Raw genomic sequence first — 24,276 nt, 5'->3', positions numbered from 1 at the left:
ACAAACAAAAAATAGCTAAGGAAGTTTCATTGCTTTCTGCCTCAACGCCATCTGCTCATCTAGATTGATTCCCCCCCAAGCAAGCCTTCAGTAGTTTCTCTTCCAGCATTTTCTCCTTCTTACCCCATCTTAACTCCCATGCCTTCATTCTTGACTGTGGTGTTCTCAGTAGCCATCACGTACAGTATATTCCATTGCTTTGGCACTTAGGTTGTCGTCTTTTCTTCCGTTGGTCTTTTTCACCATACAAATCTTTTAAGATGGTGACAGACAGCATCTGTGGTTAAATTAAAATGGTGAAATTCTTTACCAATAGAAACACATTTGTTTCATTTGATCTCCTCATCATCTTTTCAACAATCCAAGAAGTTTGAAGCCATGAGCAGGTCCAGTGCGACTTCCTTTTTAATCTCAAATTCAGGAGCTTCTGGGGCATCGCCGACCTGGTTGGAGTAACGCTTCTTGTAGGAGAAGAACATGCAGACCTGAGAGAGGATATGAGAGGGGATCTCCTTCAAGTTCACTTCATTGATTTCATTCTCTGCAAACTCACCTGGCCCACTCAGCATGGCTTTGATGGTGGCAGAGATGAAGGCGTGTTCTTTCTTCACAACAAACTCATGGCCATCTGAAGAGATTAACTTCACATACATGGCATCTGGCCCCTCGCAGCCACCAAAGGGTTTCTCTACAACACCGTCCATCACGTCTGAGAGATCTGTTTGATAATAAACAACTATTAGAGATATTATTATGCTTAAAATACCTATCTAGGTCTGTTGATAGTTTTGCAAACTGAGGGTGGGGGGCTGTATATACAGATAATTTATGACGTGTCACGACGTCACCCGGCCATATGGAGTTGTGGCCATGTTTTTAATTTTTGCAACACCCGAGAGAGAGGGAGATATAATATACAGATGTTTTCTTTTTCTAATAGTTTTCCAATTATTGAACTCATAATAAGTCATTTTTCTGGGTTTGTTTTTGTTTATGGTGTAGCACCGAGGGAGGAGCCGTCTAAAAAAGCATGTTGCCTGTATATCCGTATTGTACATGGAAGCTTATAATGCAACGTTAATAACTATATTTAATGTAATCATGGGTGAAGAGAGAAAATCAAGCTAGAAGGTCCTGGGTTCGATTCGATTGCATCACAAAAAATATATATATTGAAATTGTGTCATAACTGAATACGTACTTGACAGTGTAAAAGTGGTGTTTAATGAAAGTTGATCACTTAAATGTTATCACCATAAAGATACAAATGATCATCTCAATTACAGGAATTACCTCAACGTAGTTGATAGTAGCCTCCCCGCCTGCTCTCCATATTCATAGTATGTTTGCTTTGCTTAGTAATAATTCAGTTTGTTTTATAGATAAGTTGTCGAACTCTGTTTGTAGCAGTAACCGCTCTTTATTAAGTTTGGCCATGGGATCAATGTGTAGGTGTGTGATATCTGTTGAGATAGCTCTGTGAGGCACCTAATTCGCTCTCTCTTCTTATGGGCTGCGCACAAAATGACCTAACCCCTAAGATACGCCTTAAAGGAGTAGTTCACCCAAAAAATGACTTATATTCTATCAATTGCACACCCCATGAAGCCTTGAATCCATGGATTTATTTGTGTTTTTGTTGCATTCCTAAGCTAATAATTTCATTCCTGTCTCCTACCGGCTAATGTATCCGGTAGGAGACACAAAGTAGATTCTTTGTGTCTCCTACCGGAAATACACCCGGGTATCAAATTATTGGCTTAGGAATGCGACAAAAAACAAAATAAATCCATGTGTTCAAGGCTTCATCAACATTGAAGCATGAATATTAGTTTATTTAGTACATTCTGTAGTCATATAATGCATGTGATGTTGATATGAATATACACTATCAAGTTTATATTGCACTTTAAGAATCACAGACTTAATTTATGGTTCTTTGACATTATTTGACAATTATTTTAAGTGATTTTGATTCACTTGAATGAATTACAGTCTCTCACACACACACACACACACACACACACACACACACACACACACACACACACACACACACACACACACACACACACACACACACACACACACACACACACACACACACACACACACACACACACACACCTAGCAGAGTGTGCATGGGTATAGGGATGTCATTTAGCCATATTTTATACTTCGTTATATAATGTAGCTACCGGAAATACACCCGGGTATCAAATTATTGGCTTAGGAATGCGACAAAAACCAAAATAAATCCATGTATTCAAGGCTTCATGGGGTGTGCAATTGATAGAAAATAAATCATTTTTTGGGTGAACTCCTCCTTTAAGTGACTCCCAAATAGTAGTATAGGACATTCCCGGCGTACAGTTGAGCTCCAAAAACAAGTCGATTTGGTCGCCAATAAATATTTGTAATGAGCTATTTGTTAGTAAAAGTGTATTCGAGTTGCCATGATTGTTGGTGTACAGGGCAATTTGGGAAAGACATCTAATTGAACAGGGCAGTGGTCGGAGACCACTATACTAGATACTGACTTTTACTTACAAAGGAGATGGCCCTATAACCGATCAGATAGAAGGCGATCCGTGAGAACGAGAGGTGAACTGGCCAATTCCCCCATGACGGGGGAATATTACGCATGGGTGAATTGTGGTATAATGACTAAATGGGCACGGAAAAAAAAGGTTAGGAAAAAAAAGGTTAGAAAAAAAAATTTGGGCGCATCCCTACCATTCTTCCAGGACTCAAATTACTCAAAGAACCCCTGAGCTCATTATTGTGTCCACGCTTCCCACAAATGGTTGATAGACACTGGGGTTTCCCACCCTCTGCTTCTTCCCGCTTCCCTCCCCACACTGGCCTATAGGTCCATTATGTACACGTGGTGTACCACCTTCTTCGTCTTCCTCCTCTTCTCCACCTCCATTATCCCATGAATAGCCACTGTATCTCCTCCCTCTCAGCTTAATTTCTTTCTGCCTTGAACGCCATATCCTGCTCATTGTCTCGTCCCAATCAAGCTTTTCAGTAGTCGTCTTATATACGTCTTCTGTATAGGCTTTATCTCTTAATTTCTTTTAACAATCCAGGAAGTTTGAAGCCATGAGCAGGTCCAATGCGACTTCCTTGGCAATCATAAATTCAGGAGCTTCTGGGGCATCGCCAACCTGGTTGGAGTAACGCTTCTTGTAGGAGAAGAACATGCAGACCCTAGACAGGATATGAGAGGGGATCTCCTTCAAGTTCACTTCATTGGTTTCATCCTCTGCAAACTCGCCTGGCCCACTCAGCATGGCTTTGATGGTGGCAGAGATGAAGGCATGTTCTTTTTTCACAATAAATTCATAGCCATCTGAAGAAATCAACTTCACATACATGGCCTCTGGCCCCTCACAGCCACCATAGGGTTTCTCTACAACACCGTCCATTACGTCTGAGAAATTAACGGTTGTAAGGCCAAATATCCTGACTCGTAAGTGATGGACTCTCTCCGGTCAAGGTACCTGAAGGTTGAAGGCGAATATAGTCTTCAGAAGTCGTGTCTTAGCGATAGTAGGGTGTGAGTGGAGTGAATACTCCTTGCATCTGTGGCTGGGTCTGTTGTCAGTCTATGGAGTCAGGGGCCGCTACATATACAGATAATTTGTGACGTGTTGTTAACGTCACCATAACATTATGGTGTTGTGTGTTTCCATAAAGAATGGAAATGGAAAGTAATAAAACAATAACATGGCTTCATGAGATCTCAGACTTCATGTGGCCATATGACATCTGATGTATGATGAATATTTCATGCCTCAACACCTGAAGCATGAATATTAGTTTATTTAGTACATTTTGTAGTCATATAATGCATGTTGATATGATATGAATATACACTATCAAGTTTATATTGCACTTTAAGAATCACAGACTTAATTTATTATTATTATTTGATTATTATTTTAAGTGATTCACTTGAATGAATTACAGTCTCTCTCACACACACACACACACACACACACACACACACACACACACACACACACACACACACACACACACACACACACACACACACACACACACACACACACACACACACACACGCACACACCTAGCAGAGTGTGCATGGGTATAGGGATGTCATTTAGCCATATTTTATACTTCGTTATATAATGGTGTCGTGCAACAAAAATAGCACAGTACAAACTCACTAGTCACTACGCATCATGACCAGTGTTACCCCTAGAAGATCTATCACTATCGGGACATGGGATGAGGACCATGTCTCCTGCAGTGGTGTAAAGTAACTAAGTACATTTACTCAAGTACTGTACTTAAGTAAAATGTTGAGGTACTTTTACTTTACTGGAGTATTTCCAATTGTCTATACTTTTACTTCTACTCCACTACATCTCAGAGGCAAATATTGTACTTTTACTCCACTACAATTATTTGAAAACTTTAGTTACTAGTTACTTTCCAGATATGAATTATTATATTATAAAACCTACATTATCCACTTTAGCCCTATTTTATACCTAGACTGGAGAAAATAGCCGATCTGCGACGCGTTGTGAGCTTGTAGATCTGCTATTTTCAAACATTTTAGTACTTTTACTTTTGGTACTTTAAGTACATTTTGATACCAATACTTTTCTACTTTTACTCAAGTAAATTTTGAATTCGGGACTTTTACTTGTAACTACATTGCAGTATTGATACTTTTACTCAAGTAAAACATTAGAGTACTTTTTCCACCACTGGTCTCCTGGTGCACGAAAAGACAGCAAACATTCTGTGCAGTAGAACAGATGAGAAGGTACAATCTCCTTGGGCTGAAAAACATTGTCTCTAGGTTGGGCAGGTTAAGCTGTTTAACATCCAGATGGCACTGCACCACGCTGCTCCCAGGTCCAGATGGCGTTGCCATTTGTCAGAGTTTACGTAGTAATCTTCATATATCCAAGGTGCAGTTAAAGCCAAATGCAACTAAATGTTAATCGTCATTTACTGTATTGTCTTCATAGGATGATTTCATAATTTCCATTTCCATTGAGTCTTACTTTAATGACGATGATGATTCTTCATTTACAAGACAGGTTATACAAAACGCCACAACGAAAGAAAATCTTTGTTTACAGGCAGATTATATGAATGGGGAGACATAGGGAGACACGTCATTTGACCCCATATAACGGCATTTCATGGTATAACATGGTCATATTTTGTACTTTTACTTTTATGTGTACATGACATATTTAGGAAAAGTCAAGAAAGGGGAGCACTCTACAAGCTTCCTGCTCAAAGTAAATCATTTAACCCCTCCAGTCTTTGGTGATAGGCTCAATCATCCATGAGGGAGTTTGAGTAGAGCCGGTGCTTCTTTGTGTAGAAAGAACAAAGGAGCCAGTTGAGGCGGTTTGGGCATCTACTGTAGTAGGATTTCCCTTGGTCGGTTGTCCAGGTGGGAAGAGGGTGTGTGTGTGTGTGTGTGTGTGTGTGTGTGTGTGTGTGTGTGTGTGTGTGTGTGTGTGTGTGTGTGTGTGTGTGTGTGTGTGTGTGTGTGTGTGTGTGTGTGTGTGTGTGTGTGTGTGTGTGTGTGTGTGTGTGTGTGTGTGTGTGTGTGTGTGTGTGTGTGTGTGTGTGTGTGTGTGTGTGTGTCTTTGGAGCTTTATTTATCGAGAATCTACAGTACTGTTTAGTTTACAATAAACAGTACCTTGTGCTCCGTTGATTGTGATATTTCAAAAAACTTGATTGCTCTGGAATCTAATCAATATCTAAAAAATGTTTTATGGAGAATTTAGTTATTACATCCTATACGATTTACCTGTCATATGGCCTATAAAACCTTTGCAAAAGTCATATGCATGTCAGGTTGACCCAGAATGCATACCTCTGTTGACGGGAGTTTTAATAAGAATGTCAAACAACAAAATCAAATGTCACAATAGTATTAGGCTTTACAGCAGTAGTTGTCCGTCATTTGTTGTTTCCTGACATCTTCTCTCGATATGTAAAACAATGTACAGTAGATAGAGGAATTCAGTGCAGAAGTCGAAGCAACCTTGGTTACCATGGTAGCACCTGACTAAGTCAAATTCTGAAGGAAGGTGACGACATCAGATGAAGAACTTCCGCCCAGCTGAGGACTGGACCTGTGTACCAAGTTCTGTTTATTCTCATGCATGGAAAGGCAGATTTCACGACTGGAAGAACAAAGAAGGATCAGAGATACAAGCACTGGCAGCAGCATAGGCCTACTGCCTGGCATACTGTCCGGCCCATTAAAACAAGACAGGGTCCTATAACGTGTGTGGCTTCATGTAGATCACAGATTTCATGTGGTCAGTCTGTGACATCAGCCACTGCAATTCACTTCCATTATAAAATTAAAGTAAAATATTTCAAATATAAAACGTGAATGCGAGCTCCATGTGAAAAAAAAACCTTGACTGCGGTGTTCTCAGTAGTCATCATAAACATGTCCATTACTTGCTCCATCCTCTTCTTCCCTTGGTCTTTTTTTTTTGTCTCCAATCAAATTGTTTAACCACATTAAACATTGGCGTCCCTATAAAAAATTAATAAATAAAATAAATAAGAAAAATAGCCAATCTGCAAGCTCACAACGTGTTGCATTTGTGGTGCGACAAAGTATATAGGGTGAAAGGTGGAGAGCTGACTTCTGGGGTAAGCCCTTGTGCATAGGTCCACCTCCAGGCAGAAATAATACAGAGAGGCTATCGTTCTATCAAGAACGATCTTTCTAATGTTTCCTTGCATACTCTTTCGAATTGAGTGCGTTGTTCTATAATGTTAAGCGTAAATTAAAAGGACATATCCACAAACTATATTAACACATTGCATCGCGACGCAATGACTTGTAGATCTGTTCTTTTTGGAACTCGACACCGTCTTATACCACAGAGCGAAGTTGCTGTACTTTTTTCCCTTTGGCGAATGATAATCCTGAATCTGTGATCAGCGTTGCTTGATTCATTGTTCACGTCTACCTGGTGCTTGTTGTTCTGATATTATCAGGAAACGCAGTTTCTCGTTAACCAACCGTGTGTTCATTGACTGGATATGAAGTGCAACATATATACGGTGCCCTCGATCTCCTCTTCTTTGTGCTTTGTGTGTGAAATGATCTGGATATGAAGCGTCCGTAGCGCAAAATAATCAGACGTTAGTTTTTAAAGACATAAGAAGGAGCCATCTCCTCTTAAAAATAAAAATACTAATAAATACAAATAAAAATTGTGAATAAAAATAAAACAAAAAGTCCGCATCAGCGGTCATTCAGCACCTTTCTAGTTTATCTCTTCATCTTTTCTAACAATCCAAGAAGTTTGAAGCCATGAGCAGCTCAAGTGCGATGTCCTCGTCAATGACAAATTCGGGGGCTTCCGGGGCATCATCGCCTTGCTGGTTGGCGTAACGGACCTTGTAGGAGAAGAACATGCAGACCCTAGACAGGATATGAGAGGGGATCTCCTTCAATGTCACTTCATTGGTTTCATCTGGGGCAATCTCACCTGGCCCACTCAGCATGGCTTGGATGGTCGCGGACATGACGGCATGTTCTCTTTTCACAATAAATTCATGGCCGTCTGAAGAGATCAATTTCACAAACATGGATGTTGGCCCCTCACAGCCACCATAGTTTTGATCTCCACCGGCCATTATGTCTGAGAAATTGATTCTTTAATCAACACCAGTAGGAAAATATACTTTTCTGTTCCCTCTTACTGTATCATCAATCCCTTGTCGGTATGTAGACTGTGACGTTGTGGGGTGCTATATATACAGATAATTAACATGTGGTGACGTCACCAGCTGTGCCCATATGGAGAGAAGTGTATTTAGAAGTAACAAGGGCGTTGAAACATGGGTACAACGAGTACTGCAAAACCGGACGGGCCAGTCTATGACGTCATATTGATGGCATCAGGGATCTATATATGGGCATAACACGGACACAGACATACAGACAGACGAGACAGATACAGAGAGAGAGATAAAGATAAAGAAAACCTTCCATTTTATGTGAAATTTAATGGACAAAAAAGTTTTCTTTGTCTTTATATTTAGTACCCATTGTACACGTTGTCAGAGTATCCAGTGCGGTAGGCCTACCCACCCACCATACAACCCACCCACGACCCTACAACCAATATACAACCGATCGTGAAATGGGGATCTCTGATATTGTCAGAAACTACTGACGTTGTGTTGATGACGTACATGGGCATTGGTGCAGCGGCACAAACGTGAGGCAACGCTCTGCCTATCGTGAAACCGATGGGTTGGATTGGCCAATCAAGGAAGCCAATGCCTGCATACACCCCCCCCCCGCCCCCTTTTTCTTCATTGCACTAATTTTATAGATTTTATTTTCCTAATAAAGTTGTTTTTATTAGTTTTCTCATGCCCCCCATGTAAAGCATTTTTGGGTACTCAGAAAAGCGCTATATACATTTGAGATATTATTATTACACCCCTCCCACACCCAGAGATGTGCCTCCTCCACAGACAGACAAATACAGTTATTTGTGTTTTTTCAGTTAAGGATAACCTAACGCCTGGTCCGATCGAATTCTCTCTCGGTAATATCCCTGGGTCATTGGCGTTGGTTGTGATTCCCAAACGCTTACAAACAACCTCTACTTCAACACATTGCGAGAAACATGCCGTAGTTCCGGTAGATTAGTAGATTTGGTGGGGGCCGCTCATTAAAAATAAATTAATTAAAAAAACTAGCGTCATTTGTATTGTTGACCTATTTCTACCATATAGAGCAGGTTTCGTTCAATTTCGACCCCTCTGTCACATGGTACTAATGTTTGTGTCCAGAATCACTGCGCCGCGGCAGCCTACTCACGCACAAAATATATGACACAAAAAATAGTACCATGTGACAGAGGGGTCGAAATTGAACGAAACCTGCTCTAGAAATGGGTCAACAATACAAATGACGCTAGTTTTTTAAATTAATTTATTTTTAATGAGCGGCCCCCACCAAATCTACTAATCTACCGGAACTACTTCATATTTATCAGAAACGGACCATAACTCTGACCACGGGACTCGGGCAATCAATTAATACCTTTGCAACCACTACATTAATGGTAAGTATTTCCTACAGAAAATACTCAAAAAATCTGAACTAACCCTTTAAATCAGTCCCCCCCACCGCTGTAGTCTGAGCACGTGTTTATGTGTGTGTGTGTGTGTGTGTAACGCCCGGGATTCGACCCCGGGTCTCCCTCATGGAAAGCCAACATCTTAACCACTAAGCCAAAGGGAATTTCCCATGGCTTGGGGGAGATATTAGACTTTCAAGCCATTAGGCTGAGGTTGTGAGCCACTCTGTTACACTCACCCCCCCTTTTGACCTCCTCCCACGGGGAAACCCGATCCGGGTCACGGCACCAATGTAACACCCGGGATTCGAACCTGGGTCTCCCTTGTGGAAAGCCAACATCTTAACCACTAAGCCAAAGGAAATTCGCTATAACTCGGGGAGATATTAGACTTTCAGGCCATCAGGCTGAGGGTGTGAGCCACTCTGCTACATGTGCACCCAGTAAAGAGGTTAACCGAGAGAGTGAGTGGAGTAGACTACAACTACAGTGTTACAGTGCAATGTTGATGACAAAACACATTCAAGTTCAATGAGGAGATTGTGTGCACGTACCACATGTTTAGGCACATCTGCAAGCTTCTTTTCTGCGAGCAACGCAATGAAGCATAAGAATTGAATCGATTGTACAGACATATATCGTCATTAAACATGAAACTTCTGCAAAAGCCCAACTTGAAAAGTGTGCAATTTGTGCTATTAAAGTATTAAAAAGGGGGTGGTGGGGCTGTTGCAGCTGTGTGTGCCTGTGTGTGTGTGTGTGTGTGTGTGTGTGTGTGTGTGTGTGTGTGTGTGTGCGTGCGTGTGTGTGTGCGTGTGTGTGTGTGTGTGTGTGTGTGTGTGTGTGTGTGTTTATTAGTAGTAGTAGAACCAGTTATAAAACACATACAACAGATACAATATAAAAACACAGCACAAAGATGTTTAACTTAGATTTCAAGGAGGTTCAATTTACCAACGCCGAAAATAAATCGACGTTTGCTGAAGTTGATTTCTTCAGACTGCGCACGCGCAAGATGAGCGCAGGCGTGAGCTGAGCAGAAGAACCTGCATTGTCGATCTGTAGCTGCTGTCTGTTGTTGTTCTAATTCTAGTTCACCCAGAACACACGCGTGTTTAATGTGTTGTTAACAGGTCCTGTAGCGGTGCTGAACCGAGGTGATGTTTGTTGTCTTAAGAGTCAGGAGGACAAGTGTCCTGACCTGCTGCCGCCATTATGTCACCGGCGCGGCAGGACTCAGAGAGACAGCCGGGAGCAGCAGCTTCTTGGCCGGCCAGAGGCTTCAGATCCACACCGCCACCGTCCACAGAGCTACCAACCTGCTCAAGAAGCTCCTCAACAAGTCCAAGTGAGTATCCATGAATTCATAATTCATGGTTTTATTGCACTTACTTGACACTTGCGCTAAAAACAAGTTTTATTTTGTGGGGCATTTCAGTCTGTTCAGCAAAGGACAAATAGGACATTTGGGAAGGTGAGGGATGATTGCGTGATAATAGCAGCCTCCTAGATCAGTGGTTCTCAACCTGTGGGTCGGGACCCCCAGGGGGGTTCCCACATGATTTTAGGGGGATCCCCAGATGACAGTGAAACGACAACTTAAGGACTTTTAAGACCTTTTTAATACCAAAAAGAAAGAAAGAAAGAGACCATTACTGCATCAAAAGTAATGAACAAACTATAGCCTACTAGAAAAACTGGTCAAACATTGGCCAAATTGTAAAATAAAATAAGAAAGAGCCAAACATTTTGAAAATAGCCGATCTACAAGTTCACAACGCCTCGCGTTGTGAGCTTGTAGATATGCCATTTTCACAATATTTATCTGGGGAACCGAGTCAAACAAAATGTATTGCCTCAACTCCAGGTGGGGGCTCCCCAGTTCAAATATGATCATTTTGGGGGGTCGCGGCCTGAAAAGGTTGAGAACTACAGTCTTAGATAATATCATAAGTCCCTGTGACCCCTGTAAAGCAGGCTATCGTGTTACTGTTATTACTAAATAATTCTTCTGACCAGGGATTGATTGGTTAAATAGGCTACGTCTCATATAGAGATAAGAAAAAAGACAACAACAACACTTGGTTATGAATGAAATAAATCGTAAATGGTGCATTTATATAGCGCGTTTACCCAAGGCGCTTTACAATGATTGTGCATTACATATTTCACACACACACATTCATACACTGATGGCGGTGGAAACCATGCAAGGCACCAACCTGCTTATCGGGAGCAATTAGGGGTTCAGCATCATCTTGCTCAAGGACACTTCCACACTAACTTAGTGCGGTGGGGCGGCAGTGGCTCAGGGGTAGAGTGGCCGGGTAGAGTGAACTGGAAACCGCAAGGTTCCCAGTTTGATCCCGGGCTGGGGCGCTCCCCCAGAGTTAATGTCGAAGTGTCCTTGAGCAAGACGCTGAACCCCTAATTGCTCCCGATGAGCAGGTTGGTGCCTTGCATGGTTTCCTCCGCCATCGGTGTATGAATGTGTGTGTGAATGGGTGAATGGCACAATCAATGTAAAGCGCTTTGGATAAAAAGCGCTATATAAATGCACCATTTACCATTTATTTACCATTTAACTTAGGGGGAGCCTGGGATCGAACTGGGAACCTTCCGGTTGCCAACCGGGCCGCTTTACCTCCTGAGCCACTGCCGCCCCGAATGAAATGAAAGTATGAACTCTGTGGCATCATTTAGGGCCCCTGTCATCATGGGTGGCGTGCTGCTGTCTTCGCAGAACCTTTTGTAATCTTAATAACTTTTCACCATAACATGGCGCCCAGGCTGCTGCATATGATCTGCATATCACAAATCCTATTAACCCAGTGTGTTCTGACAGGAAGAAGACGTGGTACGTGACTCCACCACAGGTCAGTGACATGACATCTTATTAGACTCTTTCAACCTGGTGTCCCTATTTTGGGCATGTCGTTCTAGGTGTAAAAATGTACAAGCTCACAACAAGCTGACAAGTGAGCTTGTAGATCGGCTATTTTCACTGCACAACACCATCGTACGATGAAAACATTATGCTGCATTGCTTACTAGTCTACCATGTTTTGATTCTGCTGTAATCTTTTTTACCTGAACTGGAAAACAAACTACAAAATGAGCCTAGGGTTCTTTCATGCCCCTTTGAAATGAGCACTAAGGATTTTGCTGTTATGCATTGCAGTAAATTGTAGATTGGGTTTGTATTCATATATTTTCTCTGACTTTCAACTCGCTTTCAATCCATGCGTGGCTGTGGTAGCGATGTTAACAATTAACTGACTATTAATTGATTAATTGCTATTTGCTAATAGGAATTTAATCAATTTTATTTGAAATTAAACAATTGACTGTCTTTTTTATTCTTAGTATTTAACCAGGGTAAATCACATTTTACCCAGAATTATAAAATCTTTCAAGCTGGTCCTGCACTCAGACAGCTCCACGCATTCACACCTGTGGGAGCTATCCAGTACAAACCACCTACGGTCACAGATCTGCATTAGAAGCATACCGAGGCATCAGACACTTCGATTTCCCATATTGTCTTGCAGGTTGTGGGTAGTTGCTGGTTTTCTGGTGTGTAGTTCGCTTGACTTACGTTAGAGTAGTTGTATCATTGAAAGAACTACAACCGAAATTCAGATTCTCCGGAAAATAATGACGTTAAAATCTATCAATAAAATCTATCAATGAGTAAAATGAACTGATGTAGTGTGAACGTGTTTACATGTTGTAACAAAGCTACTGCATCACCTGTGTGTTTAATGATGGACAGACAGGTTCGTCCACTCCTTGGGCTGCTGTGAGACCACCCAGGAAAAGAGACCAGGAGGACAGCCATCGCTGCAAGGTCCTAAACTCCCTTCTGTTCAAGGCTGTGAATGACCTGCTGACCTCGGGACAGGTACATTTGGAATAAAATGTTTTTGACACTCGTCGCTACACTCAAGGTTTCGTTTTCATGATCAGAGAAAGAGTCTGTTATCTGTCCTCAGGTCAGCCATGATCTTTACAACTACAGCCTTGAGATCTCTAAGGTATTTATAAACACACACACGCACGCACACGCACACGCACACGCACACACACACACACACACACACACACTCTCTCTCTACAGGGACATGGAAACTCACTTGGTACATTGTAGTAAATGTGCTGTATGCAATTGTTTGCATCAGGGATAAGCAGGGTCTCATATTATTTTCCGCTCACTGTTTGCAAGTCCCTGCTATCCTCATCTCTAAATGATGTTTCACCAGGTGTCTCTGGCTGTAGACTTCTCCAGCTGTCGTGTGTTCTGGAAGAGCAGCGGGGAGTCTGAGAGAGACCAGCTGATCCAGAGAGAATTTGACAAAAACGGCCCTACTATCAGGTCAGAACCACAATACATTGTTTTATGAATGCTCTTCAGCATTCAGTATGTGTTTTAATGAAACAATGGCTTTTTATTTGTCTGTTCAAACACAAGCTCCTCTGAAGGAGGATCAATATTGAAATGAGCTGGTAGAGTTGGTGGTACGACATATGACTGAACGGCACTATTCTGTTATGTATGGTCTTGTGTGTTCTTTACTTAAAAAGTGTGTGTTAAAATAAAATATGATTATGTGCTTCCTGAAAAGAAAAGACAACAATCTTTAATTTTGAACTTTTATAAAGTTAATAGGTGCATATAAAAACAAAAGACAAGTGGTTTACACACATATATAGAGTAGCATACTGTGCAATGCCTATCAAATAACAAGCTATTACTATATAATGAAGAAGAGCCCCTCCCCAGCCTTCACATTTATTTGTCTATTTTGATTTATTGTACACACTGTGTGTGTGTGTGTGTGTGTGTGTGTATACAGGTATCTGATCATGTCTCAACAGATTATGGGTGGAGTTCCTCCTCTGGTGTTCATCAGAGACAGACAAGATGCTGCCATGGTGGAGGTAATCCCATAATACTACAGTGCTACTGCTACAATACTGTAACTACAGCATTACCACTATTACAACCAACCAGTGTTAATTCTGACAGCAAATTCTGATTTAGTCTTAGCCGTAGTCTTTCGAATAACACACCATTTAGTTTTACTCCTATTTTAGTCATCTGAAATTGTTTAGTCTTAGTCTAGTCTTTGTCGACTAAATATCAAAATCTTAGTCGTTTAGTCTTCTTAGTCTTAGTCAACAAAATTAACACTGATTACAACTACGGTACTACTATCACCACTACTACTAATATTACTACAAACCACTACTACTAGTACCCACTACCACTGCATGTACTACCACTAGAACGGCTAACTACTGCTAATTCTACTACAGCTACCTGTTATTATTACTACTGCTGCTGTTACTACTATTACCAATACTACTGTTAGTATTACTGTGTTATGTGTGTTCAGGTGGACATGCTGCTGCAGGAGGCAGACTTTGGTCCTGATCCTCCAGAAGACTCTCTGAATGACAGGTATTATTAGAGTATAATGTAATTGCTACTGTTTCTTACGTGTTTTTATCTAGGCTATGAAAATAAATATATATACATCCCTGTATATACAGTAAAGTCTAATCTAATCATAATACTATTATTATTCTCATTCTCATTATTTATTATTACATTGATCTTTGGTCTTCATTCAAACTTTTTCTTGGCAATGATGTTGTGTGCTGTTTATTCGAGGGGTGTTGCCCTTTCTGAACTTAATCTCATGAACTTTATCAATGTGATAAAGGATATATATGATATGGAAAATGTTCTTATTTTCATTCTATTTTACAACGGTGTAAAACCATTCAAGGCAGTTATCTCTCTTTATCTCTCTGTTGTCATTCCAAAGTCCGATTTCAGCAAATAAAGATGTGAATCATGCATATCAATGAATTGTGTAGCACACAAAAATTTACAAATTATATTCCACAGATGTTAAGTTAAGTTGTACACCTCTAGCTTGATATGCTATGATATCATCATCTTCATCTAAACATTTTTTTATGCCAATGTCAGTCATAACAATTCAATGTCTGTTTCAGACCCAGGGAGATCAATATCACAATTTAATAACACAACACAATAGAATAACAGAAAGGAAAATAAAAAATGAAATGCAAATAGCCCACATCTTTCAGTTTCTTACATACAAACATGTGCGCCAATGGTTCCACAGTCTAGAGGAGAACCTGACAGAACTGCATGTAGGGTCTGTTATGACAGTGATGATGTAATTTACTGACTCGAATGCCCTACACAAAAGTCTGTACATAAGGTTGCGTGGCACAGCAGAGCAGGTGGATACCCCGACACTAAAACAACTGGCTTGCGCTGGAGCTTCTTGGAGCTCTCAGCAGCAGCCTCATGCAGTCATTATGAGCCACTGTGAGTCGTCTGATGCTGCCTTGTCTGTAGCAACACCAAAGGTGGGCAGTATACAGTGGTGTACAAAAGGATCTAAAGAAAGAGATCTTCACAGGTACTGAGCACATGCTAAGTTTGCGACAGAGCCTGGTCGCTTGGGCATACAGCTTCCGCCGCTGTCTATAGATGTCCTTGTCATACATTTCACTGGTAACAGCTTGAAAGGGACCGTATTTTCAGTGTCTATTTGAATGAATGGAAAGAGTTTCTCAGTGAAAGTGTGTGTGATGGTGTGTATGTATGTGTTGGTATCAAGGTCAAAGAATGATAACCTTCCTCTGTTCCAGTCCAGCTGGACTCTGATCTTTTGGAGGTTTTGCTTCAAAGGGAGACTGGTGTATGGCATCTTTACACCGTAAATGGCATATTTACCATTATTGCGCTCTATTTTCCAGACGACGCCGCCATGTTTTCCCTTCTTTGGATAAGACTCTGCTTTTACACCCACCTCCCAGCGTGTGGCCTCTCCGACCTCAACATCCCAGCTGTGGGTTCCTGAGTTGAAGCCCTCAGAAGCCAGAACAATGTTCCAGTAGTCAAACCTCTCTGGGTTGTCGGGAAGCTGCTGTCTCTCTCCACATCTCACACTGGTCAGATCATCAGACACAATGAGTTGTGGGTGGGCAGTGTTGGGGTCCAGAATCACAGGATTGTAGGAGACTATTGTCTTCATCTTGTCCCAGACTTTGTAGGCCAGGTTGCCCAGGTGATTGGTGACATTCATCAGTGCTCCTGAGACCGGCTGTGAGTCCTGCAGAACCTGTTCTTGCTGGACGCTTTCCATTGTGGTCTTGTAGTTCTGCAGGAATGAGATGTGTTTAGCTGTCAGCTGCTCCTCTATGACTCTGATTGAGTATGAAACAGTTTCTATGTTTCTGCTTAGCTCCTCAATCTTAACCTTCATCATCAGACCTTTCTTCTTCTCTTCCTCCCACAAAGCATCAATCCTGGCCTCCTCTTCCTCTTTTAGGAAGTGGCTAAACTTCTTAAACTGTTCCTTAATCTTCAGCTCTGTTTGCCGGGCCTGGACCTTAATTTGTTGTGCCATTTGATCATAGTTCACTTGAACTTTCCTAAAGACCTTCAGTTTCTCCTGTAAGGGCTTCACTGATTTCTGGAGCTTCTCCCTGTGATCCAGTGCAGCTTCATCAATGGGTTTGAATCTGTGGTTGGTATGTTTTTTAGAATCGCGGCACACAACACACACTGGCTGTTGGTCGTTCATACAGAAGAGCTTGAGTTTCTCAGTGTGCAGACTGCAGAGACCCTCAGACCCTGCTAAAGCTCTCTGACTCATCTGCTGTGAGAAGGCCTCACACAAGTTCTTCAGAACTAGATTTTGATGAGTGGGCAGAGAAGATATTTCCTTACAGAGTGGACAGATCTTTACTGGTGTCTCCGTCCACCATTTCTGCAGGCAGGGTTTACAGAAGCTGTGGCTACATGACAAGACCACAGGATCCTTGAAAATGTCACAGCACACCGAACAGGAGAAATCATCTTCTGAAAATGACGACTGAGAAGCCATTTTCTCTATCCGAGTAAAGCCGAAACAATTTAAAAACCGGAGCCAAGGAAGTCAGGACTGGTAACACTCCCTCTTCTAGAAAGTTCCCTGAAGTTTACCTTCACTATCAATCCTGGTTCTTGTCAAATCAAAGGATGAAGTCAGGAGCAGGTTAAATGTTCCAGTGTTGGTGGAAATTTCGCTCTTGTAATTTAGTTGTGTGATGGTAGTCTGTCCTCCCTCCCTGTAGATTGTCTTCCAATGAGTGTGTGTCTAATCAGTAAGGAGTGTTACAACCTTTGTTCAGGTGAGGCAGATAAAGGGTGGAGCTTTTGCGCACGCGCACACACACACACACACACACACTTTTTATGAACAAGATCAGCATTTTGTAACAATCTGCCTTTATAACTGAAAGGATAATTATTAACTAAAGGAAAAACAACGGGATCGGTGGGTTTTTAACTGATAAGATTTTTATATAGAAGCCTTGGAATGAATTGACAGATCAAACGGTACTCAAAAATCAAATAACACTCTGAAATTCACTTCTGTCCCTGTCTCTCTCCCTGATAAATAAAATAAACAACCAAACAAACAAATTAATCAACAAACAATAATTACTTCAAACGCCCCTCCCAACCCAAACAAATCCCACTATCCTTTGTAACCCCACGGATCACAAGTTCAAATACAAACAATAAACACACGCACAGCGTTTAGAAGTCCGTCACGCACACACGCGGTTTAAATAAATAATAAACAGTCCCCGCGATCGTCCTCTTAAGACGCTTCCGCGACGCAACGCTCCTTAATCCAAACGAAATGAAAAGTCTCTTCCGTACGATGCGGCCCAAATAATAGGCAAGTTTCGGGGTACCCCTATAATTTGTAATCCCAAGAGAACTGGACGCTTGGATTTGTCTCTCCGGCCTCGGCTCCTCCCGACTCCAACACGGACCGGCGTCTCGCTCACAACACCACAGCGCTCGAATCCCTCAGCACGGCAGCAACGGCAGGTTCCTACCTCTGCTGGGCTCGAAAGTCCTTTAACCTTGGCTGCAGCTTACTGTCACGTTTAAATTTTGTAACTAAACGGTATAAACTGGCACCTTGGAGATCAACGCTTTCCACCCCGTTCAGCCGGGCACAACGGTTTGGTTCAACCCCCCTCCCGTGTACCACACCCTCTATTAGTAACCTCGGGTGGCACCACTGATTCCATTATCCCCGCAATCAGACCCGTTACAGCTCATGTGAATAGGAAAAGTTCATATTTTTCACAGCTTCAATCATGTCGCATACATTCAACAAATATAATAACATGCATAGGTCTAGTCAGTGGAATAATAATAAAATAATGTGCAATTTTCTCATTATCTTGGGTGCATTTACAGTAAGCCATCTGTGATAAATGTTACCTTACATAAATGCTGCTACAGTTACGTACGTTCTATCAATCATTAACTTTACCTTACATAAATGCACACTTTTTATCTGAATAGAATGAAGGACCAATCCAAAACACTGGATTTATTGTCTGTCTAATGGAGAAGTGTGAGAAAACTACTGATTTAGAAGGCATTTGTAGAATTGGCCTCAGATCAGATGGGTTTTGCCTAAACCCTAACAATTAACTTCACAAACACTATGCCTAACCTTAACCTCACAGAAATGATGCCTAAACCTAACCTCAAAACCCTGTCCACCTGGGAGAAACACCAGGAAAAGAGACTCTCCAGTATCTATAGCAATGATTACTATCAGACTATAGAGCTTTAACCTTTTTAACACGCTTTTTGTGAAAAGAAATCACTCACCCTACCTTTAAGAACACTGAGCCTGACAGTCACACTGTCTTTCTGCCATGTTATGTATCTGTCTCTCTCTCTCTCTGTGTGTCTCTCTCTCTGTACAGACATGTTCCACTGTCTACAATCAGCACAGTGAGTTCAGCTGTGGCTAAACCGGCATTGTTCGGTGTCGACCATGAGGCGTTAAACAGGCAGATCTCTGACTGGCGGCATCGTTCCAAAGGGGAGGAGCTTGAAGAGACCCCTTCCCCTGAACTTACACAGGTAGAGACAACCACTTAGTTTGAATACATATGAAGGTGGAGGAGCCTGTCAGGGGAGTGTTAGTGTGTCAAGACTTGAGGGTGGCCCATCATAGTGGGGTAGTGGCGTAGGATTGGTTTTTATTTCAAAGCAGTAGGCATACTGTAGGTTTGTCAGCTAGTGTGAAGCACTTGGTTGGTCAGTTGGTCTGTCGTCGCTTTGTCTAAACTTTTCAAGTGCAAACTGAGAGCTGGTCGCAACTTATCATGGATTACATGCATGTTATTTACCAAATACGTTTTGCAAGACGTAATGTCCTGTAACCAATGAGCACTTGAGGGGCTGTCCACTGGCGACTCTTATTTACTCTCCATATCGTCTACACACATTTAAGGGCATGAAATTGGTAGAAGCCAAAAATAGTCTGTATTTCGATTTTGGCCATGGTTATTTAGATCCTTATTCTGATCTGTCCTATCTCCTACATCCTAGACTCGCATAGCCAGACAATTATTCCACAATCTCCGAATGCTATACAGAGTCTGGAACTACACCTCCCGAAATCCGAGACAGGAAGCTGTCAACTGTTCGTCATTTCCGTTCACGAAAATATATCTTAAAATGTCTTAACGTTTAATTTGTTAATTTCCATTTCTGCTAACCAACAAGCTATATATGCTTAGATTATTTTGATTTATATTCTGATAAATTTGCACGACTGTAAAGACTAAACGGAAGTGGGGAGGAGGCATCACATCCGCTTTATCGCTTGATCATTTTCAGAGCTTCCGTGCTCCAGACTGCATGACTGAAGCATTTGAGAATTGTGGGAGGCAACAGTCTGGCTCACGAGACTACCTACATCCTAGCTCCTACAGGAAGCTGAAGTCGGTCGGCCATTTTGCCCCTCGTGTCAAGTCATAAAAACATTACTTGACACTAGGAAAAATGAATAAATGGACGTCTCACAACATGACAATTCAGAGGACTTTATGTCCCACTTCTCTAATCAAAATTTCCTCTCTCCTCTTCTTATTTCCTTCCTCGTGGGAGGGACTAACATGCAAGGAAAGGATGCGAGGAAATGAGTGTAGGAAATGAGGGTTTAATTTAAGGACCTGAGATGCGCCCACGGTATCAAAGACAGCTCTTCTAAACTGGATGTAGACAAAAGCTGGATGTATCACCAGGGGCGAGTTCAGCCCCGATAAAACGTAGCAAAACATTTTAAAGGTATCATGACATTCATTTTCACTTTTTTTATTTTCAATGTTTTATTTGGGGTTTTATGACCTCAATTACACCCAAAAAAACTGAACTTAGAACATTCAGTGGATTTTCTGTGGTCTGGGGTTTTCTGAATAATTAGGCTGAAAAGTAATCTGAGCTTGGCCCTTCGACAGTGAGGTCACAGTCGATTAATCCCACCCACTCTCCTCCTCGCCCCTCCCCTCCCCTATCCTTTCCTTTGGCGGGGGCGGAGCAGAGGCGATGATTGACAGGCAAAATCCCTCACCAGCGACACCCGCAGGCAAAGATTTCTTTTTTCATTGCAGTTGAAAAGGCTTTAGAAATGTGAGAGAAAAACACCTGCCATGGATCACTGGAATGGAATTTTCACTTAAAACTTTTTTTTACACTTTTGAAGGACCAGGACAAAGACTTTGAATGTGGTGTAAAAGTGAATGTCATTAAACCTTTAAACAGAAAAATGTGGTTGGTTGGAACACCGTGTCACGAGAACAAATGTCATTTCGAGAACAAATGTCGCTCAACCTGGAAAACGTTGCAAACTGGTTTACACCATTTTGAGATTGAACTCAGACCAGGTGAGAACAGGACCTGTGAGGACTGACGTTGTCCTTAATGTGGATCAACTCTTGTTTGTGTCTATTCTGTGGTTCTCTAAGAAGTCAAATTAATACAAAATAAAATGTGTCTGTCTCTCTTCAGGAGCAGCTGTCTGTCCTGGCAGAACACAGGAAGCAGCAAATCATCAAGAAAAGGAAGAAGAAGGCTCCGCCCATCGACGACGATGTCACGCCTAGAGCCTTCCTGCTGGCGCAGCATGATGATGTCACGTCCCGGCGGGGTGGTCGAGAGGAAGAGGACGAGCAGGTGGAGGAGGAGGAGGAGGAGGGCACAGCTTTCAAAGAGGAAAAGGCTCAGTTACAGGAACTGATGTCACACGAGGACAAGAAGTTGTGATCATAGACATATAAAGGTAGACGCCTCCTCCGACTCTGGGGCGTCTGTATCGCGGCCGCCATATCAGAGGAGGCACGCTTCCTGACTACTGGCCAATCACAGCGCGTCTTTTCCGAGACTTGGCAGAATCTAGTTGTATAAAAATATAACGGGATATTTTTATACAACTAGATTCTGACGGAAAAGACGCGCTGTGATTGGCCAGTAGTCGGGAAGCGTGCCTCCTCTAATATGGCGGCCGCGATACAGATCGCTCCAATGAACTGCAGTGGCCAATGAGGTATCTAGGTTTCTGTAGCTATGGTTGTGATGGCCTAAAGGACTGGTCTTGTGTTCTTTCATCTGTATGTAAATGTGTGACATTGATGTAGATTTTGTATGTATTTTTGTATGCATGTATATTTCCTGTTAAGCACACTTGTTTGGTGACTGCAGACTATGTGGCTGACTCTGTATGTGTGTTATGTAATGGTGCTTTCGGTCGGTCATCTTCTACTTGTAGTCTGAAACTTATGTTCTATTGTGTTGTGAACCTGCTTATCTAAGCGTTAAAGCAAATCAAATAATAAAATGGTATAGCATAACTATGCTAGCTATGGTTTTCTCTTCCAGTTTTCAAAATGTTGTCAGGTAAATACAGGTTACTATTTGCATTCAGAAATCAGGGAAAAGGGAAGCCAAAACGTTTTTGAGAACCACTGCTGTATAGTGCTACGTCCCTAGGGGTCTAATTTGATGAACAGCCTACAGGTGTGGACCAGTGACTAGGACACAAAATGTTCGACTACCTTTTTTCGCTGATGAAATAAAAACTAAGCTATGATGACTAAAACTATGACAAAATATACTGACAATTTCATCAACAAAAAATAACTAGACTAAACTGTTAGGCAGGACTAGTGGAGAAGAGATCCAGTAGAACTAAAATCCTTTTATGCTTGCAGCGACGCATCATGAGCTTGTAGGTCGGCTATTTTTGGCACACAGTTGAGTATAAATCGGGCATTACGACGACATCGCGGCCCACCAAAAATACATCTTAGTCGACTAAATCAACTGTAGATGTTGTTGAATAAAATCTTATTTGATTTAGTCAAAACTAGACTAAAACAAAAAAAGATTCAGATGACTAAAATATGACACTAAATGGAATTTTATTCAAAAGACTGTGGAGAGGGACAACAGGAGCTGGGTGGGCCTGAGTCCTGGCTGAGGACTAGGAGATTCTTTGGGGTGCAGCTTTTATGTGCAGACTGGAGATGACAGAGGACAGCATGTTAGCCCCACTGGAATGGACGAAGAGGACGACAATGAACAAGAAGAGATTACGTTTTTAACAGTCTCAAGGGGGTCCATGTCAGTGCATAGAGGGCCTTTCTGAAAAGCCTGGATCTTCTGTTCCAGTGTGGTAAACCGTAGCACACACAAGGGGTCGTACTTGTGCAGGAAACTCCTAAATGTGGGTATCATTATTGCCAGTTTACCACTGGTATTTAAGACTTAATGGCTGTTCCACTGCAACTTTTTCGTGGTAAACTGGGAAATGAATGATTTTACAATTTGACGATATCTGTGTTAATACACCATTCACCTTCAAAGCAAATACAAGTTGATAGGTTCTTGATCGTTATCTTAAACCCCCTTGCTGTTGATCACACACAGATAAAGAAAGACACGTGACACACGAGATCTCTTTTACTCGTACGAGGATTGTAAACGACCATGTATCTCACTGGACACGATCCCAACTTACAATGGCGCATCCTCCCCTCTGCCAAGCACTTTATTATCAAAAGACAGGAGAAAGGAGGAGACAGTGGAGTGGAATTCTACTAGCTGATAAGGACTGTCAGACATATTACACATTGGATTAATACATTGCAGGAATTCAATTAAATGAATACAAATCAAAGAAAGAACTTATATACACACATTATAATATATATCTCTGTACACAGATATTATAAACTGGTCCTAACATTCCCTCCTGTTGTTCATTTAATTAATACTTCTGAACATCAATCACATTTCTCTTGCCTTCACATTTCAAAATGAACATCATAACAGGATTTTTATTAATCAACCCAACAACTCAAACATTTGCCTCTTCGCTTCCAGTGGCCTTGGGACTAACTTTCTATGTCACTCTCAAATAGGGCTTGAAAGGAATACACACTCTCGTGTGGAGTGGAGCACTTGGGACAAAATATCGTCATCAGTCTGAGACAACGCCGCATGTCTGCACGACCTTTTCATTGACCATACACTAATGGTCTTGCTTTGCGTCACTAACATTCTTGGAATTAATGTCATCTGAAATAAAAAAACACCACATGTCCTTTTTATCAGAAACGCAGACCCCTCCACTCGCAGCAGTCAAAAGGTCAAGAGTCCATCTATTCTGGACGGCCATTAACGACGCTGACTCAAACTCACGGTTGTGGGCCTCTTCAATTGTCATTGTAGCATTGAGGAACAGGCTACGTCTATAGTTAATTGTCTCTACACGTAACATAAGCTTTCCCACTCCAAGATGGGGAAAGAGAGACAAACCAACCTTATTGGCACGGGATTACCAGTGAGATTGTATTTTTCTTACAACCTCCAATTCTTAGTTGATCTAAACAAACACGGGGGAGTCAGCATTAATGTCTGTTGACAATTGTGTTCGTTGATCTGACCCTTCTTCACAGAGCCAGCGTGGACATAACAAAGGTTAGGCTTCCGAGTGACATACAGGCTTAACAGTGCTATTTAGGGCGTATTTCAACTGATGGTACGGTTTACACGGCAAATAGCTGCTGTTAGTTCAAAGTCATTTTCTCCCAAGGCTCACCAGCGATATTGGATTTCGAGGCATGTCACTTCTCATAACCAGTTGTGTGAAGCAGATATATTTATATGTGTGCAAACATAAACATTCACATTTTAGTCTTAGCGATTTGATTAGCGTAA

At 41.7% G+C, this 24,276-nt stretch overlaps 5 protein-coding genes across 5 annotated transcripts; 1 reads left to right on the top strand and 4 right to left on the bottom strand.

Annotated features, from left to right (window-relative positions):
* Positions 1 to 353: 353 nt before the first annotated feature.
* LOC308084225 (elongin-C-like) lies at positions 354 to 704 on the bottom strand (the record flags this gene model as incomplete). The annotated part of the gene is made up of 1 exon (XM_080426773.1): positions 354 to 704. The coding sequence occupies one exon, from the start codon at positions 702 to 704 to the stop codon at positions 354 to 356; it is 351 nt and encodes a 116-aa protein (XP_080282899.1).
* Positions 705 to 3,083: 2,379 nt separating this feature from the next.
* On the bottom strand, positions 3,084 to 3,434 carry LOC308083922 (elongin-C-like; the record flags this gene model as incomplete). The annotated part of the gene is made up of 1 exon (XM_080426344.1): positions 3,084 to 3,434. The coding sequence occupies one exon, from the start codon at positions 3,432 to 3,434 to the stop codon at positions 3,084 to 3,086; it is 351 nt and encodes a 116-aa protein (XP_080282470.1).
* Positions 3,435 to 7,329: 3,895 nt separating this feature from the next.
* On the bottom strand, positions 7,330 to 7,632 carry LOC308083287 (elongin-C-like; the record flags this gene model as incomplete). Its single annotated transcript, XM_080425563.1, has 1 exon — positions 7,330 to 7,632. One exon carries the CDS (start codon positions 7,630 to 7,632, stop codon positions 7,330 to 7,332), a length of 303 nt encoding a protein of 100 aa, XP_080281689.1.
* A 2,577-nt stretch (positions 7,633 to 10,209) lies between these two features.
* Positions 10,210 to 21,899, top strand: rbfa (ribosome binding factor A). Its single transcript, XM_080425685.1, has 9 exons — positions 10,210 to 10,488; positions 11,986 to 12,016; positions 12,916 to 13,044; positions 13,136 to 13,177; positions 13,403 to 13,515; positions 13,997 to 14,081; positions 14,540 to 14,604; positions 18,975 to 19,134; positions 21,067 to 21,899. Exons 1-9 carry the CDS (start codon positions 10,301 to 10,303, stop codon positions 21,319 to 21,321), a joined length of 1,068 nt encoding a protein of 355 aa, XP_080281811.1. The 5' UTR covers positions 10,210 to 10,300; the 3' UTR covers positions 21,322 to 21,899.
* On the bottom strand, positions 15,085 to 18,957 carry LOC308083373 (nuclear factor 7, ovary-like). Its single transcript, XM_080425684.1, has one exon. It carries the CDS (start codon positions 17,075 to 17,077, stop codon positions 15,599 to 15,601), a length of 1,479 nt encoding a protein of 492 aa, XP_080281810.1. The 5' UTR covers positions 17,078 to 18,957; the 3' UTR covers positions 15,085 to 15,598.
* Positions 21,900 to 24,276: the final 2,377 nt, after the last annotated feature.

The sequence above is a fragment of the Gymnoscopelus braueri genome (genome assembly GCF_963280865.1).
Source record: "Gymnoscopelus braueri genome assembly, chromosome: 4".
In the NCBI taxonomy this organism is placed as follows: domain Eukaryota; kingdom Metazoa; phylum Chordata; class Actinopteri; order Myctophiformes; family Myctophidae; genus Gymnoscopelus; species Gymnoscopelus braueri.
The sequence above is the reverse complement of the archived record's forward strand: the minus strand, read 5'-3'. Positions and strand labels throughout refer to the sequence as shown.